Here is a 16,879-nt window from a genome sequence, read left to right on the forward strand (position 1 = left end):
AGAGTAGAGGGCTGACAGCAGAGAGCAATAGCAGAGTAGTATGGTGACAGCAGATAGTAGGAGAGTAGTATGGTGACACCAGAAAGTAGTAGCAGAGCAGTATGGTGATAGCAGGTAGTAGCAGAGTAAACTGTCACAGATATGCGCAGTGGCATGTGCTGAGTGCATTAGTCCTCCAGATAAGAAGTTGACCCCAGGTACACATGTATTGGCCAGGTTACTGATTGCACTGTGTGTGTAATGTGGGTGTTGGTGCTGGTGGCGGTTAGTACACACGTGGTACAGTTTAACCAGTTCTTAGATCTATTGTAATCTGGCAGAACAGCAAGTAACAAATGACAGGGATATCACAGGTGTAACAGTGTTAGGTAATCTGTGTGAAATATAGCAGCCTGAATCTAGGGTAATTCTGGGTATTGTAGTGGCCCGTATGTAAGCTGGGCAAATACACCTGGTATCCTACTATACGTATATTTGTTTTGGTATAGGGCATTTGCGGTTATGTTTGGACACTGAAATGGCTCTGGCTGTACTTCCTGTCCTGATGGACGCGATGTAGTAAAGACGCGCATGTCAGACTTGCCTACCTTTAGGCTGTCCCTTCCGGGAGGGGACAGCCTGGATGACACTCTGTGCACAGCAGGTGTTGGCGGAGCGGGGGGTGTAACGGCTCAACACGTCATCGTGGCCCCGCCCCCCGCTGTGCAGAGTCCGTAATACAGGCACTGTACTGCGGGGGGCGGGGCTTCGATGACGCGATTTAATGCGAATCGCGTCATCTGATCCCCGGGCTGCATACTAAGTGGCCGGCAATGGGGGGTGCGGGATGGCTGCGGCTGGTTCTGGGAGACTTGCCTTGCCTTCCGGGTGGTCGGGAGCGGCACCCGATTTTCGGGAGGCATGTGCAGTAGTGAATGTCACAGATGGGACGCTTCGGACTGAGGGCCTGATTCAGGCACTGCTGCTGGGCACGCAAGCTGGTTTGAATGAGGCCCTGAGCCCCGATGGGTCCTGGTGACCACCGGCTCAGTGTTACTAACAGGATGCTGGAGAGAGGCAGCGCAGGATACTATAATATTGTTACATGGATCCCTCACCAGCCATTTGGTTGTCGGGAGGATTGCAGCCTAGCAACAGCTGGTGGGTGGATGAGAGAGACTCCCGAATACTGCGGGGACAAGGTAAAAATTCACTTACTTGGCCAGACTTGCCTACTCTCCTGTAACGTTCGGGAGGCTCCCAAAAATCGGATGGCGCTCCTGACCGCCAGGAAAAGAAGCCAAGTTTACCGGTGCCGGCTGCTTCCCTGGCCGCTGCCGCCCACTTCTGAGTTAAGTGGGCAGTACAGGTGGCCAATGATGCGGTTCGCTGTGACTTCTGGCTGCCAAATATAATGCAGGCCTTGTGTCAGCCACCATATGCTATTATGGTTTCTTCCCTTTTCATCACCAAGGCTAAAAGACATTTTACCATCGCTTACTCAGAGGAGTTATTTCCTGCCCAGCGCTTCTAATCTACAGTATTCTAGTACTTGGAATATAGAACCTGTTCTAACCCTCTAAGCTGCCCTGGACACAAGTTTAGAGAGTGTACTTTTATTGAGAAAATTTGCATTACTAGATTTAGCCTCAGGGGCCAGGGGTGCTGGGCTAACCTTAATTTATATTACCGATCCAAAACACCCTCCTTTGAAAATCGTATAGTTGATTTTGTTATGATCAAAGATGGGACAAATCCAATTTTTCGTTTGGTAACTTATCTCATAATTGGAACTTACTGCTCCACTAAAAGGTGAGGTTATTTATTTCGAGGTTATTTATCACTTGCAGTTAACTCCTTTGAGGGACACTTTCATCTGTGTAGTTGCCACCTCTAGTGCAGTATCATAAGTTACGTTCCTACATTCCATAATGTTTGCCAATTGTTAGTCCTCTGAGCATACATTTGCCAAGCATTATTGGAGACCAACTGATCTTCCGAGCAACCACCAGGTATGTGGTTGTCTGCCCACCAGCTGTAGCTAGGCGGCAAATCTCCCAACGAACAAACAGTAGTTGGCAGGAATCTATGACCTGCAAACTTTCTTTGTTCTAGGGAATAGGATTGACACCTAGCAACAGCACCCACCCTACCTCTATTCTTTTCTCCTGATTGGGCCAGAGGACCGTGACAAGCCACAGGCATCAACTGCTAGAGACATGAAATAATTCTCTCTGTCTTACCATTTGGTTGTCCAAATTATGATCAAGTCAGCATCCGATCTTTCTCCTTCATGCTATTTAGGCCTATAGTTGTGCCTAGCGGGTGGATGCTCTTCATGTGTTTGTACTGTATAATTATTTCATTGCATTGATCAAAACTATGTTTTTGTTACCAGTTCAATAAACAATTTAACTGTAAAAGTAAAACCATTTGATTTTCTTTTGGCAGCTGGACACGGCTGCATTGGATTATAAATCTATCTGATATAAGTTAACACCCAACTAGGGCACTAATAAACATTCAATTTGAACTGTGATCCTTTTAGGCCGAAAGGCAACTGTTGTGTTACAGAATAACGGACATTTTGCAGCTAAATTATTTATAATTGTATCTTTTTGTGTCAAGTGTTGATACATTGTTTTAGTTACTTGCATGCACACCTTACTTACTGTGTTGTAGGTCGCTAGACGAATATGAATTATTATTAAATTAAACAGAAGTTTTTTATTCTATAGACTTTTTCAGTTTTTGGAATGAACATACAGTAATTGAATCTGATCGCACACTAGACACATCTATAGCGCTGTTATTTTTATCCTTTTTATATGTATGTATATTGGCCAGCAACCATTTTCTAACTGCAGCAAGGGAATATCTATTTAAGAATTGTTTTAATATTATTAATGATGCTTAAATTGTGTTCCTTTCCAAGGGCCTGGGGCTATACAGTTTTTTTGAATTGCTATTCAGACTACTAATAACCCATGCTATGACTAGTGACATCACTGAGGCATGAGGCACTGTGAATGATACTGTATGTTGCACCCTCGTGAGTATTGGCTGATATTTTGTTTTTATTCCATACAGTTCACAGTAGCCGAAGAGCAACCTCGATGCGAGGGGACTCAGTACAATGAAGAAGAGCTGAATAAATGCTGTGCTCGCTGTCCCCCAGGTAAGAAGAAGACCTATAGTTGTGTCTGAGGAGATGTGTCGCAGGTTTCATCCAGTAGAAAAGGATTTACTGTATCTCTTTTCCTTTCAGCACCTAAGTGCACATGTACTATAAGATATACATTGGTTTATTGCTTCTAACCCTTAACAACCTTGTATAGCTTACTTAACTTAAACTAATAAATAACGACACAGACAACAAGAGCTTGGCTAAAAGGTCACAGCTTTTGTTTATAATTAATTAACCTAACCAGGGTGGCAAAGAGACGCTGCGGGCTCAGTTCTAGCTTTTACTTTGCTCAAATACTCGGGGAACGACTGACACGTCCCCCCTCTAGACGCACTAACGCTGCGAGGGTCCCACTTCCCTCCTGGGCCAATCCGAGACGCTTCCGTACAAAAAGCGCCCGGGTCCCCCCGTGCGGAGCAGGACAAATTCGCCAGGTTCATCGAGGGCAAGTGCACCCACAACGTATCTTACGCCACATAAAGCCACTGAGCTGCAGCGTACTCCCGCCATGCTGCGCCTCCCCTGAATTGGGAAGAAATAGTTAGTATGACACAACATAAACAGTAACGGGTGGGATGGTGGGTTTCAAAGTTCTAGAAACCAAGAGGCTGTCTATGTTCACATAAGCCAATATATACTGATCATCTGACCACTCCCTCCAGCAATATCATTGGCTCACTCAACCAGCTGACCAGACAGCCTTATAATCTGCCCAGCAACAAGGCTGACATTAACCAAACAGCAAAAAACCTAGTATTCTTAGTTATTCTCACGCTTATCCAGCCTTCGCATACTATAGAAACTGCTGGAACCTTTACACGAAACTGGCTTGTTGTCTAGCGCACCTATAGGGTCTGATTCCAACGAAGTCGCGGCCATGTCTGCTTTTTTTTGGCGGTTACACTTTGGCGAATTTATGCAAACACCGCTACAAAACCCTTCCCTGGTGCACAGCCGGGCGTCAGAATGTGCAAGAACTGAGGTGCCTACTGTCAGCGTCCATAGATGCTGAGATACAGCTTGTGGCGTTTTAGACGCCACCATCATTCGCACAATCGAAACTTGCATCATCACTATGGCCTGCAAATGCCATCCCGTACGCAGTGAAAATGGCTCCGGCGTCTAAGATAACGCGGCCATTCTGTGTAACCATAGGGTTACTCAGGAATCCGATAATCGACTCTATATAAGAAGGCTATGATTCACTAATAAATCAGTCAGTGAGGAGAGGCGGCTGGGCCAGTGACAGCAGATGCTCCTTAGCAGGACTCTGGTGAGGAAAGCCGGGGCTCAGGAGATGGCAGTGTAACTCTGTGCAGGGATGTAGGGAGAGGACCGGGCCCCAGAGGCGGCCTGGGCCCCAGAGGCGGCCTGGGCCCCAGTAGCAGCCCCATTCTCTACACCTACTGTAGCTACACCCTTGCCTGTGAGTGGCAGTTGGTCTGCCAGAGATTGGACGAGTGTGTACGGTGACACAATCCTTTCAGTAGATTTTTTCAGCAGATGCAGATCTGAGATCTTCACCAATTTGGACAGGTGTAGAGACACATATTGGGTGCTGATTCTGCGTCCAGGTCTCCATTAGGATTGTGTCAACAGTCTGGTCTGGAGTTGGATCCCCAGGGGATTGGACAAATGTGCACCCATCATACGTTTCTAAATTGAAAAACTGCAGATAAAATGGAGGGAGGTGTCTGAAGGGGGCAGGGTGACAGGCCAAAATTAGTCCTTACCTGAAGATGTTATTTAGATTCTTTCATACATGCCTACTCTCCCGATTTGGCCGGGAGCCTCCCGAAAATCGGGTGCCGCTCCCGGCCCCCCGGAAAAGTAGGCAGGCCTCCCGACTTTTCCAGTCCCCCCCGCAATGTAATGCTAAACCCCCACTGAATCACGTCATCATAACCCCACCCCCCGCATAGCAATGCCGGAAATATCAGCATTTCGTTGTGGGGGCGGAGCCTAAATGACGCTATCGCGTGGCTCCGCCCCAGTCCCACCCCTAAACACTTGTAAAGTGCCCAGCCACGCCCCTCTATACAGGCCCCGCCCCCTGCTACACCGACCTTGCTGCTTCCTCCCGGAGGAAGCAGCCAGGTTGTAGGCAAGTATGGATTCTTTTTCTGAAGATGTTGCTGTTCAAGACCGTATTGGAAGATTTCATCCAGTCCTTATCAGTAGTCGTTATCCAAAGTTGATTAAATAAAGCAGGAACTACTCAGAGTATCAATGTAGGACAAAATGTCACCACAAAATGGCTGCCAATAGCTGGGCATCCTTTATATAGGGCTCTGACCTGCACTGTGACATCACAATGCATGCAGGCAGCAGCTAGAGATGGCTATAGCCACAAAATGGCTGCCAGTAGCTGGGCATCCTTTATATAGGACTGTGACATCACAATGCATGCAGGCAGCAGCTAGTGATGGCTATAGCCACAAAATGGCTGCCAGTAGCTGGGCATCCTTTATATAGGACTGTGACCTGCACTGTGACATCACAATGCATGCAGGCAGCAGTTAGAGATGGCTATAGCCACAAAATGGCTGCCAGTAGCTGGGCATCCTTTATATAGGACTGTGACCTGCACTGTGACATCACAATGCATGCAGGCAGCAGTTAGAGATGGCTATAGCCACAAAATGGCTGCCAGTAGCTGGGCATCCTTTATATAGGACTGTGACCTGCACTGTGACATCACAATGCATGCAGGCAGCAGCTAGAGACGACTGTAGCCTGGATCAGCTCTGGGCCCAGATGCCCTGCAGCAGCTCTCTGGTGAGAATAGAAAATCCGGGGCTCTGGAGATGTCAGTGTAACTCTGTGCAGGGAGAGGGCCGGGCCCCAGAGGCGACCCGGGCCCCATAGCAGCAGCACTATCTGCATCTACTATAGCTACACCCTTGGGTATTGGCCCCTATAACTAGTATACTTTAATTTGGACCCAACTGGAGTGAACTGTAAGACACATCGATGGAAGCACTGCAATAATTAGCAGTAATGATGTACCGATGCCTCTCTAGTTAGTGTACAGTACATGTAAATATTATAAAGTAGATTCAGTCTGCTGTTATAACGGCATTGGAACGCTGGCAGCGCCACCCTGCGTTGCCCCAATTTTACTCCTAAATCGCTCATTTTAATTCACAGTCCCATAGGGGTGTGTGTGAAAATGCACAAAATGTATCCCCCCCCCCTATGTACGGGATTTGTGCTCGCCTCACATCTCCCGTACACTGCGTCGGAATGGAATAAAGCGGAATGTACAAAGGTATCACTATTACTACTATACAACAAGCAGAACAGCGAGTGTCCCAACAAGGCTAAATAAAAATGGGGAATTTAAGTTTATTATTATGAAATTATTATGACACACTGCTTATATAAGACCAACACTTGTGCAGTGCTGTACAGAGAAGTGAGAGGAACATGACGCACGTATTACCAGCATTGGGTACCGATGACTCTCCCCCCCCCCAGATATTGGGCTAATGTCAGATTTTTGTGGCCTGTAAGCATCGCCCATGTGGTATGTGCAGTCACTTCCTCATTCCCTGGGCAAGGCGGCGACTGACTATATGTATGACTCCACTACAAGCACAGGCTTTTCTCCAGAAGTAAAAATGACTGAAGGGGGATGTATCAAGCCTTAGGGGTCTATTTACTAAGCAGTGTTAGGAGACAGAGTGAAAAGTGATAAGGTGCCAGCCAATCAGCTCCCAACTGCCATCTCACAGGCTGTGTTTGAAAAATGACAGGTGGGAGCTGATTGGCTGGCACCTTATCACTCTAGAGGGGTATTCAATATGGGAGCGGTAACATCATTTTTGCGTTAATATCGCACTTATGACGTCATTATCGCAGGTTTTAGTTTTACACCGTATTCAATTTCAAAGACTTATCGCAGTTTTGAAAAGTCTTTGATAAAAAACGGAGATAACTTTTCACCATTGAATAGGTGTCGAAAAAAAGTGCAGAATTGGGGTTTAGGGGTGCAGGCTTAAAAAAAAATAGCCTGCACCCCTGGGAATGACATTTAAAAAAGAACTGTGTCAAAAAAAGTTTTAAAAAAAAAATAGGGACACCCCAAAAAATTAATTTAAAAATTGGGGTGAAAAAATTAATAATTATTAACAATAGGGAAATAGGTTCAGGGCTATTCTGCAAGTATGCGGCAGGTGCTTTCTAGAATAGATTTATAGCGGCAGGTGCACAATTGCAGAATTTTTAAAAACTTACTTTAGGGACTTAAAAATATGCTAGTACCCATTTTCATGTACCCCAAATTTGATGGCACCACTTCAAAAAATGAAAAAAATAACCTAAGTGCTCTTCTGCATCACTTCTTCAATGTCGGGAAAAAACACCTGCTGCGGCTATTTAAATCCCCGACTTTCATTTAAAGGCTAAAACGGGGGTACCCATAGTGATCCCCCATGTTTTTACAACTTTAGGGGGGTCTTACAATTTTTTTAAGGAAAAATTCGTAACTTTACGCAAATCCAACTTCGGAGGCTCCCGTTTTCCTTAATTTTATATTGAATACGGGGATAAGCGGGCACGCGCCCGATACTTTAACGCAGGTAAAAACTCAGATATGAAACGTTAACTTCGACAGTGAAGTTAACGTTTCATATTGAATACCCCTCATAGAGAGAGATAAAATGAAGAAGGTGCCCATAGCTGTCAATCAGCTTGTAACTGTCATTTATTTAGCACAGTCTGTAAAAGGACAGTTAGTAACTGACTTGTTGCTATGGGCACCTACTCCAGTTCCTCTCTCTCTAAGGTTTGATACATCTCCCCCAGAGTGTCACACACCTACTGTACTATAAAGGTCACTTTGACGTATTAGACGATGAAGAAACAGGACACTTTGTAAGCCGGGGAGTTCTTATGTTCTAGTCTGAAAGGGGAAATCTCCATTTCTACTTAATGGTTTGACCTGCAATTCTAGGAAATGTGAAATGTTCATGGAGGACAGGGGTGTTCAGCAGCATCACCAGGGGGGGTCCGTGCCCCATCAAGTGCCACCCCCGCGTATGGTGTCACCGTCGAGCAGTGCTGATGGATGACGCACTTATGTGTGCGTGTCATCCACTGCGCTGGGATTGGCTGGGAGGCTGCCAAGCAGCCCCAGGAGAGCTGGGCAAGCTCCTACCATGATGACAACGGGGGGGCATGACAAAATTGGGCACACATTAGGGCCGCGGCCTTGCGGAGCGCATGGCCATGCGCCCCTGATGTAGTAATATACGTCCTTATGTACGTCAAAAAATTCTAGGGCGCTATCACTGCCAAAATAAAATAGTTACAATTTATTGTAAAAACCAAAAGCGAAAAAAAATTTGTCTTATGATAATGCACGTTCATAAAATATAGCTGTCATTGAGTGTATTATTAAAAATATAGGGACAGACAGTGAAATAGTTAAAATAAGATAGATAATAGAAAGTGTTAGACAAAGAATAGAAATTGTGTTTCAAAAACCAGAGCTGTGCACCGCACTTATATCTGCATGTTATTCCTAATTCAGTAACATTAGTGACATCAGAAAATGTTTTATTATATATAAAAGTGGCGACTTTGACCGATGGATTTAAAGCACCAACTGTAATAAGTGCTAAACCAAGGCTTGCTCAGGATTTGAAAGTATCGATCAAACCTGCTGACCATCGGCTGCTCTGACAAACCGCCGGGGAAGATAACTTAAAAACGTGGTCAGTACGGGTTGCATTAGCCCTGCTGCACTGTCCTGTGCTGTAATGTACTCGCAGGGTTAGTAGATTGGGAGAAAGGGAGCACTGTCCTGCACTGCCCTAAATGGATATAATATTGGGAGGGAGCACTGTAATGTGTACTGCTGTGGAGGGTTAGATAAATGAGTAGGGAGCACTGCCTTGTACTGCTAAGAAGGTATAGGATTTATTTATTTATTAACAATTTCTTATATAGCGCAGCATATTCTGTTGCGCTTTACAATTGGAAGAATGGGATTTACCACTGTCTTTCACTCTTCTAAATGGACAAAAGATTGGGAGGGAGGACTTCACTACTGTGGATGAATAGTGTATTGGGAAGGAGTAATCTGCTGTACCTCCGTGGCGGATTGGAAGATTGGGAGAGAGTGCTGTACTGTACTGCTATGGAGGGATAGAATATTAGGAGTGAGTACTGTACTGTACTGCCATGGAGGGATAGAATATTAGGAGTGAGAACTGTACTTTTCTGCCGTGGAGGGATAGAAGATTAGGGGGGTGTACTGTACTTTTCTGCCATGGAGGGATAGAAGATTAGGGGGGTGTACTGTACTGTACTGCCATGGAGGGATATAATATTAGGAGAGAGTGCTGTACTGTACTACCATGGAGGGATATAATATTAGGAGAGAGTGTTGTACTGTACTGCCATGGAGGGATATAATATTAGGATGGAGTACTGTACTGTACTGCCATGGATGGATATAATATTAGGTGTGAGTACTGTACTGTTCTGCCATGGAGGGATAGAAGATTCGGAGGGTGTACTGTACTGTACTGCCATGGAGGGATATAATATTAGGAGAGAGTGCTGTACTGTACTACCATGGAGGGATAGAAGATTAGGGGGGTGTACTGTACTTTTCTGCCATGGAGGGATAGAAGATTAGGAGGGTGTACTGTACTGTACTACCATGGAGGGATAGAATATTAGGAGGGAGTACTGTACTGTACTGCCGTGGAGGGATAGAAGATTAGGAGGGAGTACTGTATTGTACTGCCATGGAGGGATATAATATTAGGTGTGAGTACTGTACTGTTCTGCCATGGAGGGATAGAAGATTAGGAGGGAGTGCTGTACAGTGCTGCTATGGAGGGATAGAAGATTAGGAGGGAGTGCTGTACTGTACTACCATGCAAGGATAGAATATTAGGAGGGAGTACTGTACTACTGTAGAAAGATATGACATGAGGAGGGAGTACTGTACTGCTGTGGAGTGATATGATATTATAAAGTGCTTTACTGTGCTGCTGTGGAGGGATAGGATATTAGGAGAGAATACTGTGCTGTACTGCTGTGGAGGCATAGGATAGTACTGTACTAATGTGGAGGGATAGAAGATGGGAAGGAATAGTGGGCCTGATTCAGACCTGGTCGCAAGCGCTGAGCGCTCGCAACCGGGTCGATGGTGGCCCACAGTGCATGCGCACGACGGAGCCGGCTCCGTCGTGCGCATGCGCGAGACCCGGCTAGCGACAGGCAATCCGTTGCTTCGGGTCTCGCACCAAAGGGGGCGAGCTGTAGATGTTGAGTGACATCTTGCCCCTTTTGGTGGGCGGGCCGGGGGGGTAGCTGCCCAAACGGAGGCGTTCCCATGAGAACGCCTACCGTTTGGGGGCGGCCCCACTGACATCACAAGTGATGTCAGTGGGAGAGCTTCCGGCTCAATTTGAGCCAGAAGCTCTCTGGGGCTTGCAGCCACTAGACCCTACCACAAGGGTCTTGTCGCAAGCCCGATGGTCGCGATGGTCTTGACCATCGCGACCATTATCATGGCCGCTCGCTATAGCTGTGGGTGGTCACCTACAGCTATGCGAGTGGCCAAGAGGCCGTTCCAAAAAAAAAAGAAGCCTTGCCCTGATTCAGAGCGAGAGCTCTGTCAGAGCGTCCGGATCTGAATCAGGGCCACTGTGCTGTACTGCTGTGGAGGGATAGGATCTTAGGAGAGAATACTGGGTCTCATTGCAAGCCGGTCGATGGTGCCCAAGTGAGCATGCGCACGACGGAGGGAGCTCCGTCGTGCGCATGCGCGAGACCCAGCGAGCGACTCACCATCGACAGCACGCCCCCTTTGGTGGGCGTGCCGGGGGTGTGGCTGCCAGACGGAGGCGCTCCCATGAGAACGCCTACCGTCTGGGTCCGGCCCCACTGACATCACTAGTGATGTCAGTGGGAGTGATTTTGGCTCTGATAGAGCCAAAATCACTCCAGGGCTTGCGGCAACGAGACCCTACCGCAGGGTCTCGTCGCAAGCCCGATGGTCGCGATGGTCTTGACCATCGCGACCATCATCATGGATGCTCGCATAAGCTGTGGGTGGTAACCCACAGCTCTGCGAGCGTCCAAGAGGCCGCTCCAATTTTAGGTAGGCCGGCCCTGATTCAGAGCGAGCGCTCTGGTCAGAGCGTCCGCCTCTGAATCAGGCCCTCTGTGCTGTACTGCTGTGGAGGCATAGGATATTAGGAGAGAGTACTGTACTAATGTGGAGGGATAGAAGATGGGAAGGAATACTGTACTGTATGGGGGATAGAAGTTTGGGAGAGAGTATTGTTCTGTACTGCTGTATGGGGATAGAAGATTGGGAGAGAGCACTGTTCTGTACTGCTGTATGGGGATAGAGGATTGGGAGAGAGCACTGTTCTGTACTGCTGTATGGGGATAGAAGATTGGGAGAGAGCACTGTTCTGTACTCCTGTATGGGGATAGAAGATTGGGAGAGAGCACTGTTCTGTACTGCTGTATGGGGATAGAAGATTGGGAGAGAGTACTGTCCTGTACTACTGTATGGGGATAGAAGATTGGGAGAGTACTGTTCTGTACTGCTGTATGGGGAGAAAAGATTGGGAGAGAGCACTGTTCTGTACTGTTGTATGGGGATATAAGATTGGGAGAGAGCACTGTTCTGTACTGCTGTATGGGGATAGAAGATTGGGAGAGAGTACTGTTCTATACTGCTGTATGGGGATATAAGATTCGGAGAGACTACTGGTCTGTACTGCTGTATTGGGATAGAAGATTGGCAGAGTGGGTCTGATTCAGAGCCGGACGCTATTTGCGCTCGCTCGTCCAGAGAAAGGGGGTTGCTATTCAAATGAACCGAACAAAACATGCGGTCGTAATTTTGAAAAATACGCCCCCTGGCCGCTCGCACCATACGTCATGTCCGCTATTTATTAGATTAATCGAGTACATCGAACAGCGTATGAACTGCTCGCTATTCTTGTGGTTGGTTTTTCCTACCGCTATCTTGCGAGCAGTTCTGACTATAAAATAACCCAGTGACGTGGTCAATGACGCTGCTGTATTAATTATGCACTCCCTTAAAACGCCCGTTTTGACCTTTAAGCACGCCTGCGTTCTGAATTCCACTCCCCGTTTTCAAGCACCTTCCCCTGTTACCACCCACATACGCCTCCTCCTGTCACTCAAAATAGCAGGCATTCGCTATTTAGCGAACAAACAATTTTCGGCCGCACTGACTGGTTCGCGCATGCGTATTACAAACCGTACGCGTGCGCAGATGTGCGAACATCGCTCGGAACGAGCGAACGGCCGCTTACGAGCGGCTCTGAATGAGACCCAGAGTACTGTTCTGTACTGCTGTATGGGGATATAAGATTGGGAGAGAGTACTGTTCTGTACTGCTGTATGGGGATAGAAGATTGGGAGAGAGTACTGTTCTGTACTGCTGTATGGGGATATAAGATTGGGAGAGAGTACTGTTCTGTACTGCTGTATGGGGATATAAGATTGGGAGAGAGTACTCTTCTGTACTGCTGTATGGGGATAGAAGATTGGGAGAGAGTATAGTTCTATACTGCTGTATGGGGATATAAGATTGGGAGAGAGTACTGTTCTGTACTGCTGTATGGGGATAGAAGATTGGGAGAGAGTACTGTTCTGTACTGCTGTATGGGGATAGAAGATTGGGAGAGAGCACTGTTCTGTACTGCTGTATGGGGATAGAAGATTGGGAGAGAGTACTGTTCTGTACTGCTGTATGGGGATAGAAGATTGGGAGAGAGCACTGTTCTGTACTGCTGTATGGGGATAGAAGATTGGGAGAGAGCACTGTTCTGTACTGCTGTATGGGGATAGAAGATTGGGAGAGAGTACTGTTCTGTACTGCTGTATGGGGATATAAGATTGGGAGAGAGCACTGTTCTGTACTGCTGTATGGGGATAGAAGATTGGGAGAGAGTACTGTTCTGTACTGCTGTATGGGGATAGAAGATTGGGAGAGAGTACTGTTCTGTACTGCTGTATGGGGATAGAAGATTGGGAGAGAGCACTGTTCTGTACTGCTGTATGGGGTAGAAGATTGGGAGAGAGCACTGTTCTGTACTGCTGTATGGGGATATAAGATTGGGAGAGAATACTGTTCTGTACTGCTGTATGGGGATAGAAGATTGGGAGAGAGTACTGTTCTATACTGCTGTATGGGGATATAAGATTGGGAGAGAGTACTGTTCTGTCATGCTGTATGGGGATAGAAGATTGGGAGAGTGGGTCTGATTCAGAGCCGGACGCTATTTGCGCTCGCTCGTTCAGAGAAAGGGGGTGGCTATTCAAATGAACCGAACAAAACATGCGGTCGTAATTTTGAAAGATACGCCCCCTGGCCGCTCGCACCATACGTCATGTCCGCTATTTATTAGATTAATCGAGTACATCGAACAGCGTATGAACTGCTCGCTATTCTTGTGGTTGGTTTTTCCTACCGCTATCATGCGAGCAGTTCTGACTATAAAACAACCAAGTGACGTGGTCGATGACGCTGCTGTATTAATTATGCACTCCCTTAAAACGCCCGTTTTGACCTTTAAGCACGCCTGCGTTCTGAATTCCACTCCCCGTTTTCAAGCACCTTCCCCTGTTACCACCCACATACGCCTCCTCCTGTCACTCAAAATAGCAGGCATTCGCTATTTAGCGAACAAACGATTTTCGGCCGCACTGACTGGTTTGCGCATGCGTATTACAAACCGTACGCGTGCGCAGATGTGCGAACATCGCTCGGAACGAGAGAACGGCCGCTTACGAGCGGCTCTGAATGAGACCCAGAGTACTGTTCTGTACTGCTGTATGGGGATATAAGATTGGGAGAGAGTACTGTTCTGTAATATGTACTGCTGTATGGGGATATAAGATTGGGAGAGAGTACTGTTCTGTACTGCTGTATGGGGATATAAGATTGGGAGAGAGTACTGTTCTGTACTGCTGTATGGGGATATAAGATTGGGAGAGAGTACTGTTCTGTACTGCTGTATGGGGATATAAGATTGGGAGAGAGTACTTTTCTGTACTGCTGTATGGAGATAGAAGATTGGGAGAGAGTACTGTTCTGTACTGCTGTTTGGGGATAGAAGATTGGGAGAGAGTACTGTTCTGTACTGCTGTATGGGGATAGAAGATTGGGAGAGAGTACTGTTCTGTACTGCTTGTGTGGTGATAGAAGATTGGGAGAGAGTACTGTTCTGTATTGCTTGTATGGTGATAGAAGATTGGGAGAGAGTACTGTTCTGTACTCCTATGCCTGATTCAGACTCGCTCGCAAGCGCTTGAGCGCTCGCGAGCTGGTCGATGGTGTGCTCTGCGCACACGCAGAGGCCGCACTGCGCGTATGCAAGCCCCGGAGCGAGAGAGAATTTATCTCACTCCGTGGCTCACAACAAAAGGGGCGGCTGTCGATGTTGATTGACAGCTCACCCCGTTTTGTAGGCGTGGCGGGGGGTGGCTTCACAAGTGGAGGCGTTCCCATGCGAACGTCTGCCGTTTGTGGGCGGACCCACAGACATCACCAGTGATGTCAGTGGGAGAGCTTCCGGCTCTGAGCCAGAAGCTCTCTGGGGCTTGCGGCCACGAGACCCTACCGCAAGGGTCTCGTTGCAAGCCCGATGGTCGCGATGGTCTTGACCATCGCGACCATCATCATGGCCGCTCGCATAAGCTGTGGGTGGTAACCTACAGCTATGCGAGCGGTCAAGAGGCCGCAACAACAACAAAAAAAAACGCCCTGATTCAGAGCTGGCGCTCGTTCAGAGCGTCCGGCTCTGAATCATGGCCAACTGTTCTATACTGATGTATTGTGCTAGAAGATTGGGAGGGAGTACTATACTGTACTGCTGTAGATGGACAGATGTGTAGGGAGAACTGCACTGTGGAGGGATAGAAAATGTGTAGATTAAATAATATAGGGAATTGCTATATATATTTATATATATATATATATATATATATATATATATATATATATATATATATTAGGGGTGTGCACCGGCCACTTTTCGTGTTTTGTGTTTTGGTTTTGGATCTGGATCTTTCTTCGTGTTTTGGATCCGGATTGGTTTTGCCAAAACCACCCTTCCGTGTTTTGGGTTCTGGGTTTTGTGTTTTGGATCTGTATTTTTTTTAAAAAAAGCATAAAAACAGCTAAAATCACAGAATTTGTTGGTTTCTCTGCTCCTATGCTATTATTAACCTCAATAACCTTAATTTCCACTCATTTCCAGTCTATTCTGAACACCTCACACCTCACAATAGTGTTTTCATGTCCAAAAGGTTGCACCGAGGTAGCTGGATGACTATGCTAAGCGACACGAGTGGGCGGCACAAACACGTGACCCATCTAGGAGTGACACTGCAGTGGCATACAGGATGGCAGTTAGAAAAACTAGGCCCCAAACTGTACATAATGCAAAGAAAAAAAAGAAGTGCAAGATGGAATTGTCCTTGGGCCCTCCCACCCACCCTTATGTTGTATAAACAGGACATGCACACTTTAACAAATCAATCATTTCAGCGCCAGGGTCTGCCACACAACTGTGGTTGAAATGATTGGTTCGTTTGGGCCCCCACAAAACAAGCTGGCAATTAATGTGTCCCTGCACAAACTGGCTCTACGGAGGCAAGATGTCATCCTCATCCTCCTCATCCACCGATTCCTCACCCTCTTCAGTGTGTACATCCTCATCCTCACAGAGTATTAATTCGTCCCTGCTGGAACCACAGGTCCCTCTGTACGTTCTGGAGGCTGGTCTCCCTGGAAGAGTTGATAATTCATTTTATGAACATCATCTTCTCCACATTTTGTGGAAGCAACCTCCTACGCCTTTCGCTGACAAGGTTCCCGGCTGCACTAAACACTCTTTCGGAGTACACACTGGAGGGGGGGCAACTCAGGTAAAATAGAGCCAGTTTGTACAGGGACCTCCAAATTGCTTCTTTTTCCTGCCAGTACAGGTACGGACTGTCTGACATGCCTACTTGGATGCTGTCACCGATGTAATCCTTTAACAGACAGACGCACGCTTGTCGCTGCTGCTTTGAGGATTCAAGTGCAGCTACAGCCCACACAATTCACAAAGACAGAAAAAAAAAAAGAATATTTTTATTGTTTGTGGAGCACACTTTGAGGGTTACACCACCCTTTAACAGACAGACGCACGCTTGTCGCTGCTGCTTTGAGGATGCAAGTGCGGCTACAGCCCACACAATTCACAAAGACAGAAAAAAGAAGAAGAATATTTTAATTGTTTGTGTAGAACACTTTGAGGTGTCACCACCCTTTAACAGACAGACGCACGCTTGTCGCTGCTGCTTTGAGGATGCAAGTGTGGCTACATCGCACACAAGTCACAAACACATAAAAAAAATAGTTTTTTATTTTTTGGAACACTTTGAGAGTTACACCACCCTTTAACAGACAGACGCACGCTTGTCGCTGCTGCTTTAAGGATGCAGGTGCGGCTACAGCCCACACATTTCACAAAGACCGAAAAAAAAAGAACAATATTTTAATTGTTTGTGTAGAACACTTTGAGGGTGTCACCACCCTTTAACAGACAGACGCACGCTTGTCGCTGCTGCTTTAAGGATGCAGGTGCGGCTACAGCCCACACAATTCACATAGACAGAAAAAAGAAGAAGAATATTTTTATTGTTTGTGTAGCA

At 46.8% G+C, this 16,879-nt stretch overlaps 1 protein-coding gene across 1 annotated transcript in view; it reads left to right on the plus strand.

The window, feature by feature from the left end:
- Nucleotides 1-16,879, plus strand: part of LTBR (lymphotoxin beta receptor) — an 89,842-nt gene that overhangs the window by 44,984 nt on the left and 27,979 nt on the right. Inside the window, exon 2 of the mRNA XM_088480932.1 lies at nt 3,070-3,157. Within this exon, the coding sequence (XP_088337058.1) occupies nt 3,070-3,157 (88 nt within the window). The remainder of the gene's footprint in view (nt 1-3,069; nt 3,158-16,879) is intronic.

This window comes from Taudactylus pleione, unplaced genomic scaffold (assembly GCF_031769625.1).
Source record: "Taudactylus pleione unplaced genomic scaffold, aTauple2 ptg000258l, whole genome shotgun sequence".
Lineage (NCBI taxonomy): Eukaryota > Metazoa > Chordata > Amphibia > Anura > Myobatrachidae > Taudactylus > Taudactylus pleione.